Source organism: Eutrigla gurnardus (genome assembly GCF_963514095.1).
Source record: "Eutrigla gurnardus genome assembly, chromosome: 18".
NCBI lineage: Eukaryota > Metazoa > Chordata > Actinopteri > Perciformes > Triglidae > Eutrigla > Eutrigla gurnardus.
The window spans coordinates 16,944,393-16,968,644 of NC_139929.1; the positions used below are offsets into that span (position 1 = coordinate 16,944,393).

Genomic DNA, 24,252 nt, shown 5'->3' on the forward strand with positions numbered 1-24,252 from the left:
CTGAACATCCTGCTACATTGATTTTTATAGGAATGTTCATTCTACCTATTTTATTTCTATGGTTTTTGTGCATCCTAAAGTCCTCAAACGTGTTTGGAAAGTGAAAGAATGCACTAAATCCAACATCCGACACCTCATTTCCAGTTAGGTGATTTAAAAAAAATGGATATGTTCTTGAACATGAAAGCAAATATCCCACCAAACTGCATGAAGATCAAAGGAACCGGTGGGTCCTGGCACTTCCGGGCTCGTGTCCTTACAATAACCCCGACAAAAACAATAGTTGCCCGTTCCAGGACTGGACTGGACTTTAGGCCCAGAATGAGATCAGCTGACAGCCCGCTCTCATGTTTACACTCTCATCCAGCAAATCCATGACATCACTTGTTTGTATGGGTGTGAGCCAGGACTTTAGAGTAGGAATGGGTTACTTTGATCCACCTCGAACCCAAACGCTGCCAGCAGCTGCAAATAGAGAGGCAGAGAAAAGGGGTTGGAAGTAGAATGGAAAGGGGAGAGCCAACGAAAGCATTCCTCACTCAGGAGGATGAAATGAGCCAGAGGGAGTGCAACGGGTGACTATTCTTTTTCTGGATCTGTGGTTTCGCTGCCCGGTCGTTAGGGTTCTCCGGTCCTCTGGGCCTGACACAACAGAGAGAGGAACACGGGCCAGACGAGGGGACTGACGGGTTTCCTTTGTGTTCTTTTGATAAGTTGGCGGCAACATCTTTCTGTCTAAAGGCAGATCAGACAGAGAATCATTTTCAGGGCTTGTCCTCTCACTATCCAGCTCCTCTAGACGACGTCCAGCAGGCTCCTCACTGTCAGCTCTCAGTAGATGTTCAGAGAGCACACACTAATGCTTCCCACCTCCTATGTTTGTCTAGTGGTCCATGTAAATGTACATATGGACATGTTTGAGACAAGAGCCTGCAGTGATAATGATCAAGAATCCTAACCCCTCTTACAAATTAAAATCCAAACAAAAGCAGTGTTCACATGCTGACTCATATTCCACTATTATTTAGAAGACGACAGGATGCCGAATTAATAAATGTGTCCTGTAAACATCATCTTCCATGATGTGAGACTTTGTGGACTCAAGCAGCCAGGAAACCAGAAGTACATGGTTCTAAAACCTTCTTTATTTGTGTTTAAGTTAGGAGTGTCGGTCTGAATGAAATGTCTGACTTGGAGGTATCTAAGGTGATGTTTAGCTGGAAGGTGATATTTGCTGTGAAAGCTTCGCAAATGAGGCGGAACTTTTCATGTTTGGACGTGATGAACAACATGTTCTTGCATCGGCCTGTCAAACACAGCAGAGAACAGAAAATGATTTGAAGGAAAGTGAGCGTGAGTCAGTTGACTTTCCAAGCAGACACGACGGTTCACTTGACTCACCTCAAGATATGTGAATGAAAATGGGTTTTATGGGGACCCTTTACAGATATGCCCACTTTATGATAATCTCATGGTGTTTAAAATACATTTGGTCTGACTGTAAAGCTGAGACTTTTAGCTGAGACGAGATATTATTGGTTGGTACAAGCTGAAGTTTGCGTCATATTTTGCTTCAGGAAGAAAAACAATATAGTTCATAATATAATGGTTGTTTGTAGGGGTGTGACGATACACTCAGGCTCACGAGACGAGACGAGACACGATATTGGGTTCACGAGAACGAGACGAGACGAGATTTTAAGAAAACTACAATGACAAAATATATGACTGGACCAACAGACTTTAATTTAACAGAGTTGCACATGCATTTTTAAATATTTTATTATAACTCTTTACATGCATCATGTAAGCATGATGTTTTAATAAACTTCTTCTTACACAAATTTAAACTGAAACTAACATTTATAAAAGTTAAAATAAAATAAAATATTTATTTTTCCCAAGTGTAAATATGTGCAAAACCAAATCAAAGTTCTACTTTGTCAGTACAGAGTGCAAATAGTGCAAACGGAGCCTGACCAAGTATGTCATGAACAACATGCTGCAACTACAGCATCTTCAGCATCTCTGACATCGCAGCTGTCAAGTGTATCAATGCTTCGGGAGTTTTGTCTCATCTCTGGGCTGGTGATGCTGCTATGGCAGCTTGATGCTCAAGGTAACGAGCCAGCATATCCAACGTGCCCGTCATTAACTTGTGTGATGGCAATTGTAGCCGTTTCTGCTTGGACATTTTCACCGCGGTAGCCGCTGAACTACGATGAAAAAAAGCAGTCACACGTCTCACCCGCCCGCGTAAACGAGCGACGCGGGGAACACCGAAGCCAGCTTGGGTTGCAAGATTTATAGTGTGCGCAAAACAGATGTGCGACTTCAATCCCGCGTTGCGCACGGCCACGTCCAGATTACTGCATTGTCGGTAACAATAAGCGATGCCGTGGTTGGGTTTTTTAAGCTCCCAGTCAGTAACAGCTGTCTGTAAAACCTCAGCTATGTATAGCTCACAAATCTCGCGATCATCTGGGCGTATGTTGAACCTGTGAGGGCCAGCGGGTCATGCAACTTCATAAATTTGGTCCAACTGTAAAACTGACTATTGTGCATCCAATTAGTCCCGATGTTTTCATGTGTGATGATGTTAGTCTCCATAGCAACCGTGTCACATAGTGTCCATAAGTTTAAATCTTGTAGTGGCATCTCAGATAATCACAGCCTTCTGAAACTACAACCACAAACTAGAGAGTGAGAACGGCTCTACTAGGTTCTTTGACAATAACAGGGTTATTGATTACAGAGCAGAAGTGCTCGCTGTCCAATCACCGATAAAAGACGCTCTTAAAGAAATCTCCAAATGTCACAATTTTGATAATGTTTATTGATTCTCTAATGGTTAAAGAAAATAATTGCACCAATCTTTCTAATAAATGCTATCAACCCAACAATTTATTGGACATAATTGAACATAAGTATAGTGTCATATACTTACATACTATCATAATGTCCTATACACTTTCACATTAATTCATTCCTTACTAATTCATTCTTATTCATGTCTAGAACAACTTCACACACACAGCTGAGCAGCGTCTCAAATTAAACTTCAAGTTCCCAGCTTTCAGAGGAGCGATACGGATGTTAAATCTTTTCCTGTCGCTCGGGGCGACATGGCGCCTCGAAGCAAAAGTTAGGTTTCGGGAACAAAACCTCTTAGTAAACTTTGGGACTTGTGGTCTCCAAAACGGTCTGGAGGTCCAAGTCCTGCGTTGTTGGACCAGACAGTTAGGACGGATTCCCCCTATAAGACACTCGAAGAACACAGAACCAGGTCCTGCTGATGGGCCCAAAACGTTCTGGACTCCATCAACATGCAGACGGCTGATTTGCATGTCCCCCCCCCTCCATTAATAACTTTGTGTGAGGAAGAAATGTGCAGTGTTCAGAAGGAGAAGAAGAGAGAGGTTCCCAGGGTCGGCCCCAGCCTCTGCAGCGCTTGTTATGCAAATGAACGAGTGCATGCATGATGATTTCCTCCTGTAACTGTTGGTTACTATGCAGGGCCCACTTTGCTGAGGAAACACATTCTAAATACAACTGTTGTTATTCTCTGTGGATTTCATTTGTATGAGGTCTGCTGAAATGGTTATGATGTGACAAAATTAAGCATTTCAGTTTTGTATTATATACTCATGCATATCATTAAGTTTTATGTCAAGGCTAAAACCATCTGAGTTTCTGTACAGATACTTAAACAACATACTTTCATACCATAATTAAACGATCCTGCTTGAGATCAAAGAAAACCATTCCCTACAGATTTAACCAATTCTTAAGCTCCTTTTGTCAAACATCTTTTTGATGATATTTATATCGAATGAAAATGCAGTCAAAGATCAAGCTAAACTAAAGAGTGTTGTTCACTGATCCAGGTCCAAATCTGGACATGTAAGTGCAAAGTATTTGAATGATATATATTATTATTATATGATATAATAGACATATTGACTGTCTCTACACCTGCACATCTTCTTGAGGTACCTTTTGAATTTGCAGGCCGGAGACACTTCAGCCCAAATCTGGGTTTAGTTGCTCTTAAAGTCTTGTGTCAACCCATTTAGTGTGGTTTCTCTTTACGTCTCTCCTCAACCTTTTCATTCCTCATTCCACAAGCAACAGCCCGTCGACTGTGAAGCTTTTTAAATGAAATATTAGAAGGGTCTGCTTTGTTCCTACATTTTTTACTGGAATAGAAATGACTACTGACATAATTCCTCTGACAGAGAAAAACTAAACGACCTCCTCCTGTCCTCCCACCACCTCCATACTCTACCTTCACTTTACTCTCTAATAGCCTTAGTCTCTATGTTTCTGCAATCAGTTCCTGTCCCCGCATTAAATATTTTCTCTGGACTTTGTCCCCGTAATCCCACTGACTAAGCTTTATTGGTCGATTGTTGTCGACAGGGAAACTGCTATCAATGAGCTCAAAATCGCAACTATTTTAACTCCTGAACTCCTAGGATATGTCAAATTGCAATTCTGGTCTGGGACCAGGTGACCCGCAGAACTACGTCTATGCCAGTTGGTTGGAATCCTTGTGGTGTGTTCAAGTGCAGCTGCCACTATTAGTTCCACCTAAGAGAACAGTCGTGCAATAAATCCTCCTGTTCTGTTGAAACTGCTGCAGATCTGAATGGTCCTTTTTGGAGGATGTTGAACAGCATCGTATCATTCAGAGAGATGTTTCTGTTCTTTAGTCTACCCTGACTGATAGAAATGGATTGACAGAAGGATGAATACTTGAAGCAACATCTCTTTAAAACATTTAAATATAAAGTCAGCATGAGAACCATCCTGCTGCAAAAGCACATTACAACTCAAAATGTGTCTTGTTATTCACTGACAATGTTCACATGCTGCAAATCTTCTATTATTTTCCATCATTCCTATTGCTAGATGTAAACAGGAAAGAGGATGTGTCACAAAGTAAAAACAGCTGAGACACATGAAGTGAATGTGATGTATCCATGTCCATGTCCAAAGGATGTTGCTTAAAGCTGAATAATAACAATATATTTGTGTTTGTCTGAAAATAATCCATTCACAATAAGACCTAAATCAGGATTTCCAGATGGAACATGATGTTAACATGATACATTTCCATCCATCCATTTTCTACCGCTTATCCTGTATTCAGGGTCGCGGGGGGGCTGGAGCCGATCCTGGCTGTCATTGGGCGAAGGCAGGGTACACCCTGGACAGGTTACCAGTCCATCGCAGGGCCATGATACATATCAAATTAGGAATGTTGTTTTATTCATAATAATAGTGGAATGTGAGTGTGAGTGTCTACATCAGGGGTGTCCATTCTTTTCACCTACCTCACCTGATCCAACCCATCAAGGTCTTGATTGAAGACCATGATTAGTTAATGAGTTGAATCAGGTGTCTGAGTGCTGGGCTAAAACAAAAACCTGCACCCACACCGGCCCTTCTTGGATAAGATTGGACACCCCAGGTCTTCATCAACTACAACATACTGGAGACCAATGAGCTCCTGGATGTGGTTCAGAAAGCAGGGCTGGGTGTCATAGTAACCACTGATGAGGAGAGAGAGGCCATCTTTCATCAGCCAGTCTTCATTAAAGGACTGCTCTGAAGAGTCCATGGCCTTTGTTTGTCTGTTTGTGTCAAGGAGCAAAGAAGAAGGTTCAAGTGTTTGTTCCCAGGCTCCACGGCCTCTTAATGTTTGTTCCTCACTCGTCAGCATGTAGAACTTCCCAGGACAGAGCCTTCTACAGCCTAGCACGCCAGCAGCACTCCGACTGTCATGTATATGTGGAGTGGACCAATCAGAAAGGTTCTGTCCCACATGTCTCCCATTCAAAGGTATTTTCATTGCCAGGAAAAACAGAGTGGAATAGATTTGTGTGGGTTTGTCAGGTCTGCAGTAAAGCCTCTGAGCTTTGTAAACTGAGTTTAACCTTTGACCTCTGATCACAATGTACTTGAGATGACACCTTGTTTGTGAGCAGTGAAGGTAGCTGATAAACTCTGATGTGTCTGGTGTATCTAGGACTTCACAACATGTAACAAAGCAGCAATAATGGGGATCTCAGCCGTGATGGATGAAACCTGATTGGTATCTACGTGGAGGGAAGCCCCGCCTCCTCTCCTGTCCATCCAGCACGAGTGTTGCAAATAAACACAAATGATCATGTGATCAAACTATCGAGAGTAACGTGAGGCTACAATTTTCTCCATGGTTCAGGCCTCCGGTTGGTGATCTGGTAGGTCTGAGGTCAGCTTCACTCAGGAGCTGGTCTCTCTTTCAGATCTCTGTATTTGACAGGGTTCCAGTCCCACCACAGGGGTTTCTGTGTTGGCCATAGTATGGTGTAGCATGTAGTTGTCGTCTCCACAGAGTCTTTTAGAAATGTTGTCTTTTCCATTATATAACATTCAACAAACTAAATGTAGAACGTCTGGGACTGACTGTCCAGCAAAGTTTACTCCAACATTGTCACAAACAAAACAAGGCAACATCTTTTCAAATTTGAATCTCTTGTGGTTTGAACATTTTGTCTCATAAACAAAACATTGCATAGCCAGCTGCTTGGTCATTTCTACACACCATTCATCCCGCCTTGAGAAGTCAGTCAGCTTCCACCGCTGTCATACAACACAATATGTCTGATCAGTCCGATATGATTCTGTTTTGTTCATCGTTTCTGAAGTGCAAAATGGCTAAATGGGACGTCCATGGTTCTTGAACCGCAGCAGTCTTTGTCTCCCTCTATAATAACAGCAGGCGGCCTGGCCAGGACACAGACATTTATTTCAAGCCTTCTGGGAAGAGACGCATGGCTGCAGCTCCCTGGACGGCTGGGTTTAGAGATGCAGAAGAAGCAGGCAGCTTCATTTCACTCACTGTTTGTCTGTAAAATAACCACAAATGTGTGTTTGTCTACAGCACGTTATGCTGGGATTCATTGCGCTTTCTACACACTGTGAAAAGGCCAGCACAGATGAGACTCACTGTGACTTTAAGACTATCCTGGTTTCGATTCATGTAGAAAAGCCTTTAGGCAATCTTTGCTCTTCTTTCAGTGAAGAAACACTCCAGTTGTGATAGAACGGATACTATTGCAGCTAAGCTAACCTCTTCAGGAGCTGCCATTGTTTTGTTTCTGTCTACCGGACACAAACCAACACTGATAAGATGGATGTCCGTGTGATATGTGATCCCACGATTGTCATGTGATCTCACTAGACTCCGGCCACATGAAAACCAGGACTGCTGCTCAGAACAGCTCAATGTGAAAAGTGAAGCACAGCGATGAGCAATGGTGTTCAGCCAAGTTTCTCTGTCGAGCTTGAGAAAATTAAGTTGGAGTGTATATTTGACACAGTGATTTGTTTTCCCCATCGTTTTCTAAGACATAAAAATGATGGATTAAAAGCTGATTCTTGAACGAGGAGAACCTTTAAGAGGGAGAACCTTTAAGAGGTTCTGACCGTAATTAAGCCCATGGTTTAGCTGTTTGTTGGTGTGATGGGCAGCAGAGTCCCAGCTGGCCTTTTGTTCTCACTCCCTGTTGCAGAACAGTGAGGTCATTGTTTCCTGTTGTTAAAGCTGGTGTAGGCAGTATAATTTTAGCATCATTGGGCAAACTTTCCACAATAACTTGGTAATCATTTAGTAATTAAATTGACTTCTGTAGCACCTCTTGGCCCTGTTTTCAGGCTAGAAAGCTCATGGCTGTGGCTAGCAGAAAGCTGAACTATTCATATTTTCATCTCCATTATAGTTTAGTCTTCAGTGTTACTGTATGAAGGACCATGATCGAAATAAAGCTAGTTCTGGTAGTACTAATACTATCTAACATTATATTTACAAAGCCTACAGCCATTTTTAGTATTACAAAATATTGTAAGCTTTGGCGTTGGCATGCATGCTAAGTTCATATTCTCCCAATTTGCCTCTCTGAAAAAGATGCCAATATAAATAAGTGTCATAATGATCAGAAGATATGTCTCTTGTGAAAAATGGGTCAAATATTTTAAATGGTCATGAAAGTATTTTAAAAGTGATGTGGTGGTGGATCCAACTTTTGACGATGTGAAGAGTGGTTCATGTGGATTTAGAAAAGGGACTGATAATGAATATTTGGAATATCAACTGATGAATATATAAAGAAACATAACGAAATGTAAAGTGTTACATTTGAGAACAGAGTTTGGTGGGCTGTAGAATGAGCGTTACATCCCTGTATTTCTGTTGGTTAACAATGAACTAATGAAGGTTAGTGGACGTTCAGTCAGGACGACTGTCATTCATTCACAAATCTCTCCCTGGCTTCTTCTACATCAGTTGACCATCCACTTGGCTAGCCAACCAGATTCTTCCACGAGCTCCCTAAGCCAATCATATCACCCTGTCAAATTTAAAATCGGTTCTCTCTGCTGCCGTCTGTTGTCTTTGCAGTTCAAACCGAGGCAGATGGGAAATCCTTCTGTACCTCGTTTAGCATCTTGTTGTCAAAGTCTAAGACAATGTCGGGTTCTGACTTTGATCCTTTCCTAGAAGAGCCCGACCTCAGCATGATCGTTCCCCCGGAGCACGCATCACCTGATCATCACAAGAGCACTCACTTCAAACAAACAGAAACAAATCTCTAGACCAGAGGTCTCCAACGTTTTCAGGCCAAGGACCCCTTGACTGATTGTGACACGGTGGAGGGACCCCCTATTACATATATAAAATTGTGTTGCTTATAAAAACCGGGCCAATAACAATGTGTAGTGCAGCCTATAGTGCCATGAATAAAGGTACTTTGTAATGATGTATGTATACAATGCAAAGCCATTAAAAATAATAATTGTTGACAGATTCATATATTTATAGAACATATTGCAATTCTATATTGGCATTTCTACATCACAACTTAACATTAACACAAAAATTAACATATATTTTCTTATTAAACATTGATATCAATGTCTTTCTTTGGACAAATTTAAAAAAGCAAAAAAGTTAAAAAAGTTTGCGATCAAATCATTTTGGGAAAACCTGCTGCAACTCTGCGGACCCCCGAGGGGTCCCGGACCCCCTGTTGAAGATCTCTGCTCCAGATGAACGGTGCTAATCTACGCTTCTGGTCTCCGCTGCTCAATCAATGGTGCATTCTTCTGTTCCACTAAACTTCTTCATGGATGCAGCTCCATCCGTGGGTTGTTGAGGGGTTCTATGAAGGTTTTCAAACGACTGGTTTGCAAACCACCGGCCTGCCTCTTTCCCCATCTGGATTCCTCTTTAGCGCTGTATGTGATTAACGCTGTAGCAAACACAAACACATCACAGTCCAACCCGGCAGTGTTTGGTGTGACCAACAGAGGGTGCTACTCTTCTAAATATATAAGGCCTTTCATGAGAAGCGTCACATCATCACAAATCATCTGTCATTCACATCTTCATCATCATCGTCATCATCATCACAGCCCGTCACTTGGCCGGCCATTATAATACACTAGGTTGCTTCCTGTTTCAATTTCCAGACTCTGTGGCCGGACCAGTTCCCCTCTCTAGGCCTATTGCTTTTCAAAAATAAAACCTCATTTTTAAATAGATGGAGTCAGTTAGGACAGACATGAGGAAGAGGTGTGCAGTTTCCACTTGGAGTATTTTTGCATACATTTTGTTTGTGCTTTCATTTGCTGTTGTATTGATGTCCGCTATAATAAACCTCGTCTTTTTGCGGGCTGATTGGAGGTATTTAGTTCAATATTAATGCTGACCGCACTCAGTTGTCTCACTTTACATTGATGCGCTCCTTAATTCCGTTTTTCAATCCACAAAGAGATATTTCACATTATGACGTGGTCTTTCATCTGAGTATTAATGTTACATTTCAGGCATTCCAAATTTGGAGGTGCATTCTCTGTCGTTGTGGGTCACACGGAATCACTCCTTTGCCACTTTAAATCCACGATTACCGCCTTATGATTCAGACCCATTACTTGCTCTACCTATTGTAATAATAATAAATAAATAAATAAATAAAAAGGACATTGACACAACTTCAAATCAACATTAGACTGTAAGTACATGTGTGTGTGTGTGAGTTTGTCACTAGCAATGCTGAGGTTGGGTGATCCCAGTCCCATCTACCTGTCAACCCCCACCAGCCAACAGGCAAGGACCCACAACACCAGAGCACCAGATTACCAGGACTGGACCCCCCCACAAGTTGACCACACCACCCATCCCCATCCCCCGTGGGAGACCAGCAGGGGGCCACAGGGACACAGCCCCATCCAGGGCATAGCCCATGGAGGTACAAGAGACGGCCAGACCCCGAACCAGGCCAGACCCCCTCAATGGCAAGCAAGGGCCAGGGTCCTAAACCCCCCTCACCCAAAGTCCGCCTGGCCCATGCAGGGCCCATCCACATGCCGCTGAGGTCAGAGCCCCAACATGTCCTCCACCTGTGTGGGCTCAGCTGGTCCAGCTCTAGCCTTCTCCCTCCCTCTCTCTCTGATCTGGGTTAAGTCTCTTTAAAATAGTAACAGGTTGTGAAGCTGGATCTTTTTTAGACCCAGAGACTTGGTCCAGGAGCTGGGCAGAGCAGGGGGGAAGGGTAGATGGCTGTCTGTCACTGAATTCTTCAAGTGTTATCTATTCCCTCCACTCTATCTTGCAGGTTAGCTGTCTCCATTTCAGTCCTGTCTTGTTTTTCATTACTACGTGTCATTGTTATCAGCTGATGCCTGACACTGTGAGGCCTCTTGGTCCACCCGTCCCCATTCATCCTCAGCTATTGTTGTACGCTGTGTTTTACCGGTACAGTATCTGCCTGAGAACACTGGGCCTTATTCAGTAACTGTACTGACATTAAGCAATGTTTTCTTATTTGTTCTTATATGTAAGAACAGAATACACACTAGAGACACTTACACACATCTGTACATGTTTGTGCAAAAATAATGATTGTATTTTTTTGGTTTAAATCCAATAATACTTTTTATCATTTATAATCATTTCTCATATTAAATTTATTTTTCGTGACAGAGGAAACCATTTATAATGGTCTGCTTAAATGGTTCAAAAAGCTTGGGACAGTATCACACAAATGCTATTCAAATAATCTGCTTATAGTAATCAAGTAGTCCACTGACAGTGTTCATTTTATTCATTTTTTTCCATGACCACGTATGGACAAATGTATATATGTATTTTCTTAAGTTCATACATGACACTCTTGGATCTCAGGTCAGCTTCAGGTCATTGTTGTACCATCAATCTGGTTGTGATAGCAGTTTGCGTTTGTGGACGTTGGAACAGTGTGTTAGTAGTTGTTTCTTAGTTAGCTTAGATGTTGGGTTTCCAAGCATCTGTTGATCCCACATCCTTTGCCCCCTCTTAGCGGGGTTGCTCATATAGCATTCCAACAGTTCCACATTCTTTTCCCTAGTCCTTGGATGTCGTGATCCGGTAGCCCATTTTGACCTCGGCAACGTCTGAGCTGGCAGGACTCTGGTATTGGTTTCACTCATGCCTGAAGCTGGTAGATAGTATCAAAGAACTTTCCTAGGGGCCCACACTGGATTTGTCTGCTATGGCCTAACTGCGAAACGAACCCCTGGTACCAAATTCAGTGGTGTGTGTATGTATATCTATATCTATATCTATATCTATATATATATATATACACTCAACAAAAATATAAATGCAACACTTTTGTTTTTGCTCCCATTTTTCATGAGATGGACTTAAAGATCTAAAATTCATTCCAGATACACAATATTACCATTTCTCTCAAACATTGTTCACAAATCTGTCTAAATGTGTGATAGTGAGCACTTCTGCTTTGCTGAGATAATCCATCCCACCTCACAGGTGTGCCACATCAAGATGCTGATCTGACATCATGATTAGTGCACAGGTGTACCTTATACTGCCCACAATAAAAGGCCACTCTGAAATGTGCAGTTTTGTCTCACAGCAAAATGCCACAGATGCCACAAGCATTGAGGGAGCGTGCAATTGGCATGCTGACAGCAGGAATGTCAACCAGATCTGTTGCTCGTGCATTGAATGTTCATTTCTCCACCATAAGCCGTCTCCAAAGGCGTTTCAGAGAATATGGCAGTACATCCAACCGGCCTCACAACCGCAGACCACGTGTAACCACACCAGCCCAGGACCTCCACATCCAGCAGGTTCACCTCCAAGATCGTCTGAGACCAGCCACTCAGACAGCTGCTGAAACAATTGGTTTGCATAACCAAACAATTTCTGCACAAACTGTCAGAAACCGTCTCAGGGAAGCTCAACTTCATGCTCGTCGTCCTCATCGGGGTCTTGACCTGACTCCAGCTCGTTGCCGTAACAGACTTGAGTGGGCAAATGCTCACATTCGATGGCGTCTGGCACGTTGGAGAGGTGTTCTCTTCACGGATGAATCTCGGTTTACATTGTTCAGGGCAGATGGCAGACAGCGTGTGTGGCGTCGTGTGGGTGAGCGCTTTGCTGATGTCAATGTTGTGGATCGAGTGGCCCATGGTGGAGGTGGGGTTATGGTATGGGCAGGCATCTGTTATGGACGAAGAACACAGGTGCATTTTATTGATGGCATTTTGAATGCACAGAGATACCGTGATGAGATCCTGAGGCCCATTGTTGTGCCATACATCCATGAACATCACCTCATGTTTCAGCAAGATAATGCACGGCCCCATGTTGCAAGGATCTGTACACAATTCTTGGAAGCTGAAAATGTCCCAGTTCTTGCATGGCCAGCATACTCACCGGACATGTCACCCATTGAGCATGTTTGGGATGTGCTTGACCGGCGTATACGACAGCGTGTACCAGTTCCCACTAATATCCAGCAACTTCGCACAGCCATTGAAGTGGAGTGGACCAACATTCCACAGGCCACAATTGACAATCTGATAAACTCTATGCGAAGAAGATGTGTTGCACTGCATGAGGCAAATGGTGGTCACACCAGATACTGACTGGTTCTGAGTCCCCAGACCCCCAATAAAGCAAAAAAATGCACATTTCAGGGTGGCCTTTTATTGTGGACAGTCTAAGGCACACCTGTGCACTAATCATGATGTCAGATCAGCATCTTGATGTGGCACACCTGTGAGGTGGGATGGATTATCTCAGCAAAGCAGAAGTGCTCACTATCACACATTTAGACAGATTTGTGAACAATGTTTGAGAGAAATGGTAATATTGTGTATCTGGAATGAATTTTAGATCTTTAAGTCCATCTCATGAAAAATGGGAGCAAAAACAAAAGTGTTGCGTTTATATTTTTGTTGAGTGTATATATGGTAGATTCCCCTTTTCCACTTGATCCATCAGAGGAGATTAGATACGAGGGAGGCTCGTTTGACCTGAGGGTAACTCCACTGCAGGACATCTCTGCGTATTGGATATGCTTACAATGAAAACAAAGCCAACAGCTCACAGCTAAACACCATCGTGCACATGCATTGATCCCTCAGCCTGTTGCATTCAGTGAGAAAGAAAAGTCACAGCCAAAAGCCAGACTTGACTTGCTGCTGGTTGCTGCATGAGCCAAAGTCAACCTTCATGAAGAGAGGATTCATGTCTGCCACGAGGTTGGTGGAGTTTTGGCATCTTGAACAATCTGGGATGGAGTAAATATTTTTTCAGAGAATGTTTTCATAAATGCACTCTACAGATTAGGAAAGGGCTCAATATTGGGTTCTCTCAATGTAGGGTTTTGATGATGTGAGGTCTTCAAATAGTCACCGAATGCAATTATTGTTTTCATGATGAATTCTCCAATTTTTGTGTCTCAGCACTGAAACAATGTCAATATTAAATGAATTAGGATCCTTTTTCCTGAAGGACACATTCATTAAACACATTCATGTGGCAATGTAACGTCCAGAGCTGTGATGTAGTAGTAAATACTGAGAAAAACTACATTGGTGGTGTGGTGTGGGTCCAATAACACCAGACTTTAACCACCAGCAGACTAGTGTTGGATGCAAGGTTTCCCAAAGTGTTGTTGTGAAGTTGGTTTTGTTTTCTAAACCTAACGTTGGTTTTATTGCATAAACGTGACTCTAGGTAGTTATTTTAAGACCAAACATGATGTTTGACCTAAATCTAACGAAGTGTTTGTGTTCGAACTAACAGAAAAAAATCGGACCATCCATGTCACTTGTGAATAAATGAAGTTTCATGACTGTTGTGACGCGGTTGTAAATCCCAGTGTCAGTCCTCCAGCACCCAGAGCAGGTTTTTACAAATCCTACTGTAACTATCAACATGTAGCACCAATGTATTTGTTGAGTTGTTACTGTAATAATGGGAAAGTGAATGAGTCTATCGTGTGTATGTGTGTGAACGGAGTTTTTGTAGCAGGAAGTGCCGGCCAGAATAATGAATTCTGCAGGGAATCACATGTAGTTAGTGGTTGCTTTTTTCCCACACTGTGCTATTAGTATTCTAACCCAGATCTCTGAGGCCTGTTTTAACTAGTCCCTCCATTTGGGGCCATGTTGCCATGGTTTCATCTGGAGGGGAGACAAGATGGCTTAAGTGAAAGGACTGCATGTGTTTGTGTGTGTGCACTATCCAACAGTGAACCATGGCGTCGTTCAACATTCCACATTCACCAACAGTGAGCCGGCGAGCCAACATGGACAAGCTCATATATTCAAAATAAAAGGTCACTTGGAAGGCAGGGGAATAAAAGGTAAAACAAAGAAAAGATAATCTGGGTAACTTAAGAAATAAAAGGATCAACAATAACTTGAATTATTTTTATTTCAATTAAACATCCAAAACAAGTCTAACAAGTAGACTTCGAACACTTTTCAGTGGCAAAAAATCCCTGACTGATTTTCACAAATACATGATTTCAAGTGTGAGTACTATAGAAGGCATGGGCACTCAGGGAACATTAGTATACAATGCAATCTGCTTGTTTATCTACATCTCTACCGTATAGGTCAGATTGGATGAAGCAATATTCACACAAGAAATAAGCAAAATTAATACTTTTAGGAGGAAACCAGATATTTTAATTACATACCGGTATTTATTATTCTAGTCTTGCTTCCATTACAACTGTCTCTCTCAGTGAATGAGCCAACTCAAAACAATAGGTTCTCTCTGAATCTTTGACAATAACGGGGGAGGTGCTACTTTCATAATATTCAGGCAAACCTCAATAATGTCAAACATTCAGACATGTGAGTCAAATTGAACAATTTTAAAGTGTGTTTCAGGGACTTTTCAGAGGATTGGAGGAGACAGACATCAGGAGAGACACATGAAGTGTGGGATGCACACATGAGAAAATCACTTCAAACTCAAATAACAAAGACAAAGAACACTAAATAAAAATGATCAGAAAAAGTTTTAAAAGTTTTGTTTCGCCACAGTTGCAGTAGACTATGGTGGTCCTCTCTCTTATAGGTAGATATTTTTCAGGGTTGAAAGAAAGTAAAAACACATTTGCATTTTGTATTATAAAAACAATTCCTTAAAGAAAATATTTTATTACAATTCCATTTTTTTTTTTCGAAACAAGCAGAAACAAAAGTCCTCTCTTAGTCAGTGTAGAATAATTATCCATTGTTGGTAATGTAGGATTGTGTGTGTGTAAGTTTGGTGTGTTCACTTTCTCTTCTGTTGCACAAGGGGTACTTGGTATATTTCATTTCTGTTGAACAGCTTCCTTCTGACCTTTGATAGAATGAATTGCAGCTCATTAGCTATGCTGTTCATGTGCTGTTTCTCCTGGTAACAGAGTATTGCCTCTTTAGCTTTCTTTAAGCAGTGAATGGAAGCCTTTGTTACAAACTGGAGTGCTCTGTTTTCATTGCAGACTGTAGACAGTTAGCAAAGCAAATGTTCTGTTGACTGACATCAGTTCTGCCCACAGAACAGGAAACGATTAATTTTCACTAAAGCATACTGGACACTTTACATTTTGTTAAGAAATCAATATTTTAATTCCACCCACGGATAAAACACAAATGTATTTTATGCGAACAACCCTTTTCTCTCTCTTTTACTACCGAGTGAGCTCGGTGAGCCCAGGACAATACTATTTTATATGAGTTCCATCAGATACGTGAATATTCAGTGTCACTGTGGGTATGGCTAAATGATGCAGGCACTACTGATAGTGGGAGGCTGCTGCTCTGCCTTCATGCAGCAAGCCCTTTCAAACAGTTGCTATTAACAGGCAATATCCCCCCACCGCCATGACATTTTGTGAAGTACTTGTACATACCGGTCTAGTCTGTGATACACCGAGTAGAGGAGGATGTTCAGGCCTGAAGCACTAAGTATGGACCTCGGAGGCTAAGTGGGGTTTCTTTGGATGCAACAGGGTGGATGAGAACCAGGCAGAAGATACCGCAGTTAAAAAGGACTGAAGAGAGACTTATATTTGAGAGTCCATGTGGGACATCTGACTATAAATGTGTTCTCCAGAGAAACACTGGCAGAACTCACTTCATCAAATCAAATAATAACTGATAAATCCACCTATGTGAGTGTGTCTCCACAGTATGGCTGCTGCCATGTGTGTCTGTGAGCAGCAGCTTGTGGGTTCTCTTCCCCCCGTGAATATTTGAGTGGCTGATGTAAATGGAGTCGGCTGACTGCTGTAACCTTACACCCCATAAAGCCGGTGCACTCTGTTTCCTATGTGATCACTTTCACAAAACAAATTCACCATCGCTGCCCGTTTCTTTATTCCTGCGAGGTTTTCATGCTGCCCAGGGACCAGCGCCACTACCCTGGTGACGGTTAAGCTACCTGAACTAATAGGTTGGTCGCTCCAGTGTGGAGTTTAAGTAACCTTTATACCAACAAATCTGAGGAGTCATGAAAGAGGAAGGAAAAACCTTATGTTCATAGACAAGGGTGACAGCAGGAGAGGAAAGTGAGATGGGATGAGTTGTATAACTCTTTATCCCCTGGAGTAAAGTATCAGTACCAATAACTGAACTGATGCTGCCCAGATGTCAGTTAGACAAAGAACATGAGATCATTTTGAGGTGTCTCCTTGTGAACGGGTGGAGTGTAAGTCAGGTCGTGGGTCTGCAGAGGTGAAGGCTCAGTCACAGCCTGTGTAGCAGAATAAGGAATGCTGCATCTTGCAGAAGACAAAGATTCATTCAAACTGTGCATAATTGTGAACTCAGTGGAGCCCTACTGGCACAATACCCAGGGGCCCGGGGCTCTGCCACATGAGTGTGACTGTAGCACCCACGTCCACATTCCCTCCATGCTGGCTGTGGGGGCGTCGTCAGGAGGAAACAGTGGCTCTGTGGAGCCGGAGGACACCGGGGGGACGTTGGAAGAAGGAGAGACAAAGAAGAAAAGGGACAAGGGATTGAAGATGACAACCTTGATCAAATACAGGTATCCTGTGTATGGTTACGTTGTTTATAGCATGAGTTGTTTCTGGTAACTTGTTGCTAACTTCCTGTAAGAAGGCAAACTGGCAAGGCATGAGAGTGGCATCTAATGGATTTATTTTTACCATAACATACCTAAACTAAGATATAGTGACCACAGTGAGAAAGAAGCCTACTTCAAAGAAAGAGATCTTGTATATGTTTTTAATAGAATGTGTTGTTTCTGGTAAAAAAATGAAGCTAGCCATCTTCCCTCCTCTCCTCCTCCTGGGGCCGTCTCTTCTTCTCCATCAAGGGCAGCATATACAAAAAGAAGATGATAGGGCCCAAGATGGAGCCTTGAGGAACCCCACAATTATGTGGCGCTGTAGCTGAAAAATATTTGCCTATAGGTGAACCGAGAAGCTCCTTTCTGTCAGGAACCATTCAAGGGCAATGTCTTTAATGTCTGCATGATGCTCAAGGCATAATAAAGGGATCCTATGATCCACAGAGTCGAAGGCAGAAGTCAGGTGTAAAAGCAGCAGAATAGCAGAATTCCAAGAGTCAAGAGTTAAAATAAGGTAATAAAAAAACTGTTTCAGTACTGTGGTGTAATTTCATACCAGATTGAAACCTTTCATAATACTTTGTTGTGGATTATGTTACATGTCATGGAAATGTAATTGAGAGTGTAGTTAAATTGTATGGGGATAATGCTCTCTGAAGAGATTTTTGGAGTAATCATTTTATTTTTTAAATTCTTCTATATTTACATGTTTTCTTCTATATTTACATGTTTAAACACTCCAATATAACTAGATAAGAGTAAAAACTCTAATAAAATAAAACACACTTTTGTTAAACCAAAGAAATAAAAACTACTAAATAAAAATCAGTACCAAACTGATCCAAACAACCAATAGCAAGCAAGCACAAGATAACAAAAAAAACTAAAGGCACACAAACTAATACTGTAACACTAGCTCTGGACATTGCATAGTCACATGGATGTGTTTAATTCATGTGTCACCATGAAAAAGGATCAGGGGACTGTGTTGTATTGTTAGTCATTGTGAGTCAGCTAGATGCTCGGTCAGTCCGCTGCCTGCATCGGGGGATAATGCCGTGGTACATGCATGCTTGGATAACTGGTGAAGAGTCTCAATCGGCCACTTCACTATCTGCTAGAAAGGGAGCTCTGCTAAGCTTTTAATCTCCTTTAAGACACTCAACTCTAATTAATTAGCAGAAAATAACACCGGCAACGCAGCACGACTTTATAGACCAATGATTGGTTCTTTACGGTCCAGCCCTCCGGGCGGATGGCGGTCAGGGGCTTAAGTGCTGCTTCTCTCATCACAATGGCTCATCACTGATATTAGAACCCCATCTCATACTAAATTACATTCCCATACAACTAATCTACACTCTCAATTATGTTGCCAGGCAAAAAAAAAATAATGTTTGAAACGTGGTTAATGAACAAAACAAAGAAAACACACTGCAGCACTACATATTTAGATTGAGACAACATAACTACATAGTTAGTTTTATAGACCTAAATGACATATTTAGATTGAGACAACATAACTACATAATTAGGTTTATAGAACTGATTGAAACTAATTGAGTGGAGTTTGTTTTATTAATTCCTTATTTTTCATTTTACTAACATTGCCAAAACAGATTTCTCCAGATGATTAAAGGAAGCTTAACATGTGGCCCTTTTAACGATAATAATAACTACACCATTACTTCTACTGCTTTACTTTGACTTTTGAAGTCTAGCAATGTCATGTTTTCTTTCATTCTAAATATTGTAGGATTCAAAGGATATTAACAGTCAATTTGGGTGATGATGAAATAGGGTCATTTTAAAGTTGACCTTGGATGTGGATGTGACGCACTCCATTTAGAGTGAAATAGATCATAAAGTAGGCGATGCTTTTGGGCGGGGCTACCTGGTGATTGACAGGTCGCTACCATGCTACCAAAGCAGTTAGCTACTAAGATTACTTTAAGACTTAGCTGTAAAGTTGACTGTGAATTATGAAGCTAACTTTGTTAACAGCTTCACACCAGAAGCCAGATGGATCTGTGGGAAATAACTAATTTATTATGATGATTAATTTAGACCAGAGTAGAACTAGTGCATAGTGAATGAATGCTATCCAAGCATTATTAGTATGGCAGTTTGGTGGAAAACTAAAATTGATGAGGTCTTGTTCAGAATGTGCTACTGTTTAAATTCATGCTGCAATTTTCTTTCCGAATGTGGTTTGAGTGAGCTTACATTGAGGTTACTTGTCCTAGAGTTGAGTTGTCATGCAGCCTGCACTGCCACTAGTTGTAGCTCTTATTTATAGCTTCTTAATGTCTTCCCTTGTTATTGAGACACCTGCTGTTTCCAGGTTGGATTAAGTGCTGGCTGCTGGGGAAGGACCACATCTTAAACATGCAGTGGGAAGGGAAGTTCTGCTTCTTCCTGTGTGTGCCGTTATCTTCGTGTAAAGGCCCGTCGCTGCAGGCAGATGAAGAAAGGGAGGGGTCGATTTGTCATTTAAGACTTGGACCTCGTAGCAAGCCTGACTCATGATCATGGAGGATAAGGACAAAGGAAGAAAAGTGCAGAGGGAAGCTATGGGCATAGTGTCAGGAAACTGGAGACCCTATAACTGTGTGTGAACTGTTTGGTTATGTGTGAGTGTTTGTGTGTGGGCCTGTGGGACGCCATGGGAGCAGTGCTGAGCTGGTTTGCTGCTCGCCTATGTGCTCCGGTGCTGGATATAGCTAATGCATTGAAGCTCTGCAGAGTAAGTAAAACTGTCATTGTAGGAAGGGATTATGCATATACTTTAAATACACATCAGATCTTGATGAAGGCATTATTCAATTTGAACGTTTTACTGATGTACAATGCATAAAAAAATATAATTTGTTGAACACTGAAAGTGAGAACACTGAAAGTGAAACAGGCTAATCCACCTCATGTGGCTCAGTAGTATGTTTGGCTCCCGCCTGCCTGTATGAACTATGGCAGGTGGATGCAATACATAACATCCCATAGTTGGTCAATTGGATTTAGGTCAGGTGCAGGTGAGGGTCAGTCAATGGCATCAATGTGTTTGTCATCCAGGAACTGCCTACACACTCTGGACACATGAGGCCGAGCTAGTCCTGCAGTAGGAGGAACCCAGGGCCCACTGCCCCAGTGTAAAATCTGAGGATTTCATCCCGGTGCCTAACAGCAGTCAGGGTACTGTCGGCTACCACATGGAGGTCTGTGTGATCCTCCAAGGATATCTCTCCCCAGACCATCACTGACCCACCACCAAACAGTGATGCTGGATGATGTCAATTCAGGTGTTCCATTGGAGGACTTTGAGCCGTCTTTTTGCCGTCATGCCACCCTTTGGCAGTGCTCCTTCTGTCCTCCTCACACAAAGGAGTAGATACAGCCCTGCTGCTAGGTTGATGCCCTTCTACAGTCCTGTCCAGTTTTCCTCTTGTAATGGCTGGTCTCGTGGTATCTCCTCCATGCTCTTGTGCTGGGAGACACGGCAAACCTTCTTGGGACCCCAGGTATGGATGTGGATCCTGGAGGAGCTGGACTACCTGTGAACCTGATTGGGCTGCAGATACCGCCTCATGCTATAAGTAGGGACAAGGACACTAGCAGAACCCAGAACTAGAGATGAATTGCACCTGTTGTCACTTTGATTTGCACCAAAACAGCAGACATTGATATATATAGGTTGTCAAAATGAACTTTTTTAAATGAATTAAATGTTTTTTTTAACACATTAATGCTGTTGGCTCTCTGGGTGGGAAGTTTGAGTATAAAAAAACAAAGATGGAACAATCAATAAACACGCAGCCTCATAAAACGACTTAGATACAACGGCACTGACACCACTGTAGCAACGTGATGTTAACCACTCACCATGGAGCCTAATAAGCCGCACAGCTGCAGCATTTACCTGATGAATAAACATGTTAAATCATCATTTATCCGCAGCATGAAGCTAAACAGACAGTTTAGTGAGTCTCCACCACATCAGTTCATTTAGCTGTGAAGTTGTCAGCTGTGTGCCTTCTGCTAGAATCTGTCAGGGTTTCACTCAGTTAGGCTACAGTCTGATGAAATGTTAGTGATTGTCCAGTCAAGAGAGAGAGTGATGGTGAGTATGAAGTCAGCAATAACATTACAGCATAAACGTATCAGAGCAGTGTGTGCTTATTTGTCGGTGAATAAATGCCACAACTAGACACAAGTTACTGTGTCTTATTGTCATCTTTATTTACCAGGTTGCTGAAGTACCTCAGATTTTTCTCTAATGAGCGTATTTTGACACGCCGTCACTGACTTGTGATAAAGTGATGCTAGAGGGAAATGTAGAGCATCATAGTTTGAAGCTTTGGAGCTCTGACTCAGCTGAATTATTTGATGCAATGTAGTGAGAATATGTTTCACACTACACGTTATAAACTATAGACTGTTACTATTGTTCCTGATCTGAACCAACATGGCTGACGATGTTGGAATCCTGATATCCTGTAGTCAAATGAGACTTAACTAAGGATTAAAATGAATACCTTACATATTGCCACTCGTCAGTGGCTGTATGATGGTCAGCTTTAAGATTCTTACTAGTATTATGATTTCTATCTCACACTTTTTCTTTACTGTCTCCACAGCCTCACAATGCCCTTCAACACTTCCCCCCACTCTCAGAAGGATTAGGCTTAGAGGAGGGGGACTTGGGTGCTGACTCCCTGGAATGGTGTGAGATAGGAACCGGAGGAGGTGACACATCTGATGAGTATTTTGACTCCCGCTCTTGGCACAGCGACACCCTGTCAGATTTGAGTCTGGACCGGGAGGACTCTCTGGATGGATTCTTAGGACTTGAGGGCACCTACCATGGTCGGCAAGCAACTGGGCAGAGAAAAGCCAGACGGAAAGAGACATCGCCAGCCAAGGACAACCACAGAGATGCGACAGAGACTTATGTTGGACGATTTAGATGTAGCAGGAGGAAAAGCTCTAATATTCCCTTGATGCACAGCACCAGAGACCTTTGCTCAGTTCAGATTGGACCTTGTCCAAGTCCAGAGGAACTAAAACGAGACTTGCACCAAGGACAGTCCAGTTTACAGGCTGTTTTCACAAAAACTGAAGCAAAAGCCAGCGTGGAGCCATATAGTTTACATGTACAAAGCCAACACAACAAGGACATCTTTGAGGTAAATTGTCCACCTGACACTCTGGAAGTGAAGTTGCATGCACAACCTGAAGAACTTGATGAATCTATAGAGTCAGAAACATACAGGATTCATAGAGCTTCCACAGAAGACACGATTGTGGTGACACAACAGCAAATCACACATGAACAGAACACAAGGTTAGAGACAGGAAACACAGAGAGAGAGAGAGAAAAACGACTCAGCATTTACTCTGTTGAGAAAAATACAAGATTGAATAGATGCAGACATCACAGGCAGAGAGATCATTTAGAGCACCAGGGTTTAGTAAATAGAGACAAAGACATACAGGCTCTTAAAGTGCATCAGGACAAATGGGATGTGTGCGAGAGTGTGGGAACACATAACAAAACATGCACAGCTGATACATATTTCACTGATCTCTTATATGCACAAACATCTGACACTTTTTGTACACCAGCACAATCCATATCTGAGACAAAATGCATAGACACTCAGTTACTTACAGACACACACGGTGCAAAGACAAATAGTGTATCACATGACACACTTGACAGAGTCAATATATTGGCACACAACAAGGACATTTGCTGTTCACATACTCTGTGTGAGGAGAGGTCCAACAGTGGACCGTCAGAGATCCACCCTCAGGTTTGTACTGTTCAAACAAAACCCTGGGATAAGGAAATGGTCTCTGCTGTCTGCTGTACTACAACAGAGCGGACTACAACACCTGGGAGAGTAAATGAAATGTGTGCATCCATCACATTTTCCACAGAGACCTCAGCCTCTTTTCCAAAGGATACCTGTTCTACTGGGGTTCCAAAGGTCTCTACACTAGTCTCACATGTCCTGTTGGCGGACTCAGACAGGGAGAAACAATCAGATCAAGAACAACCTCAGGAAGCAAGGATAGAACCATGGAAAGTTCCCGGTGGAACCCAGGGTTTAATACCTAAACACTTGGATGCTACGATAGAAATACCCACTAATAGGCAGCTTCATTCTGTAGACAAGCTTTTGGAGAGGCAACAGTCAGGACCTACATCAACTCAAATCCAATCTGACTTTGGTAAGGATTCAGAGGAATGTCTGCCTCATTACCAAGCATCAAATAATCTGTTGTTTTTTTCTGGCAACCAAGGAGCAGAGGATACCTTCCCTCTGTTATTAGGCAGGGAAGGGTCACCCTGCTCTCTTTGGCAGGGCAAGGAGGTGGAGGGCAGTCATGTTTATCATGACCAGGAACAAGTTGTGGAAACATTAAGCAAAATTAATCTTTCACAGTCACAAGATATTAGAATAAAACCAAAAGCTATTGTCAGTGATCCAGATGTCAGCTTAACTCAGCATGTGCCTATTATGATAGAAAAGACATCAATATGTCCTGCTGCTACTGAGGCCGTTCAAGAAAGTAGCAGAGAATGCCCAGATATAGCTCAAAATGCCAACATAGAAACTACTGTCAGCACCATTTCTAATCATTGTAAGCAAGAATCGCTGATGCTAAAGATCCCTGGAACTCCTTGTAGCCTGAACACCTCTTTTTCTCTGCTCTCAAACTCCAATAATAACACCAAGGCAAGTATCAAGGTAACAGGGTCGGGGAAAGGGGACAATTTAGACTGCTTCTCATGGGGAGTCCAGAGCAAC

General features: G+C 42.2%; 1 protein-coding gene across 1 annotated transcript in view; it reads left to right on the forward strand.

The window, feature by feature from the left end:
- Positions 1 to 23,580, forward strand: part of LOC311029042 (uncharacterized protein) — a 35,494-nt gene extending 11,914 nt beyond the window's left edge. The window contains exons 5-6 of the mRNA XM_084033910.1: positions 22,072 to 22,620; positions 23,378 to 23,580. Of these exons, the coding sequence (XP_083890036.1) occupies positions 22,072 to 22,620; positions 23,378 to 23,440 (612 nt within the window). The 3' untranslated portion in view covers positions 23,441 to 23,580. The remainder of the gene's footprint in view (positions 1 to 22,071; positions 22,621 to 23,377) is intronic.
- Positions 23,581 to 24,252: the final 672 nt, after the last annotated feature.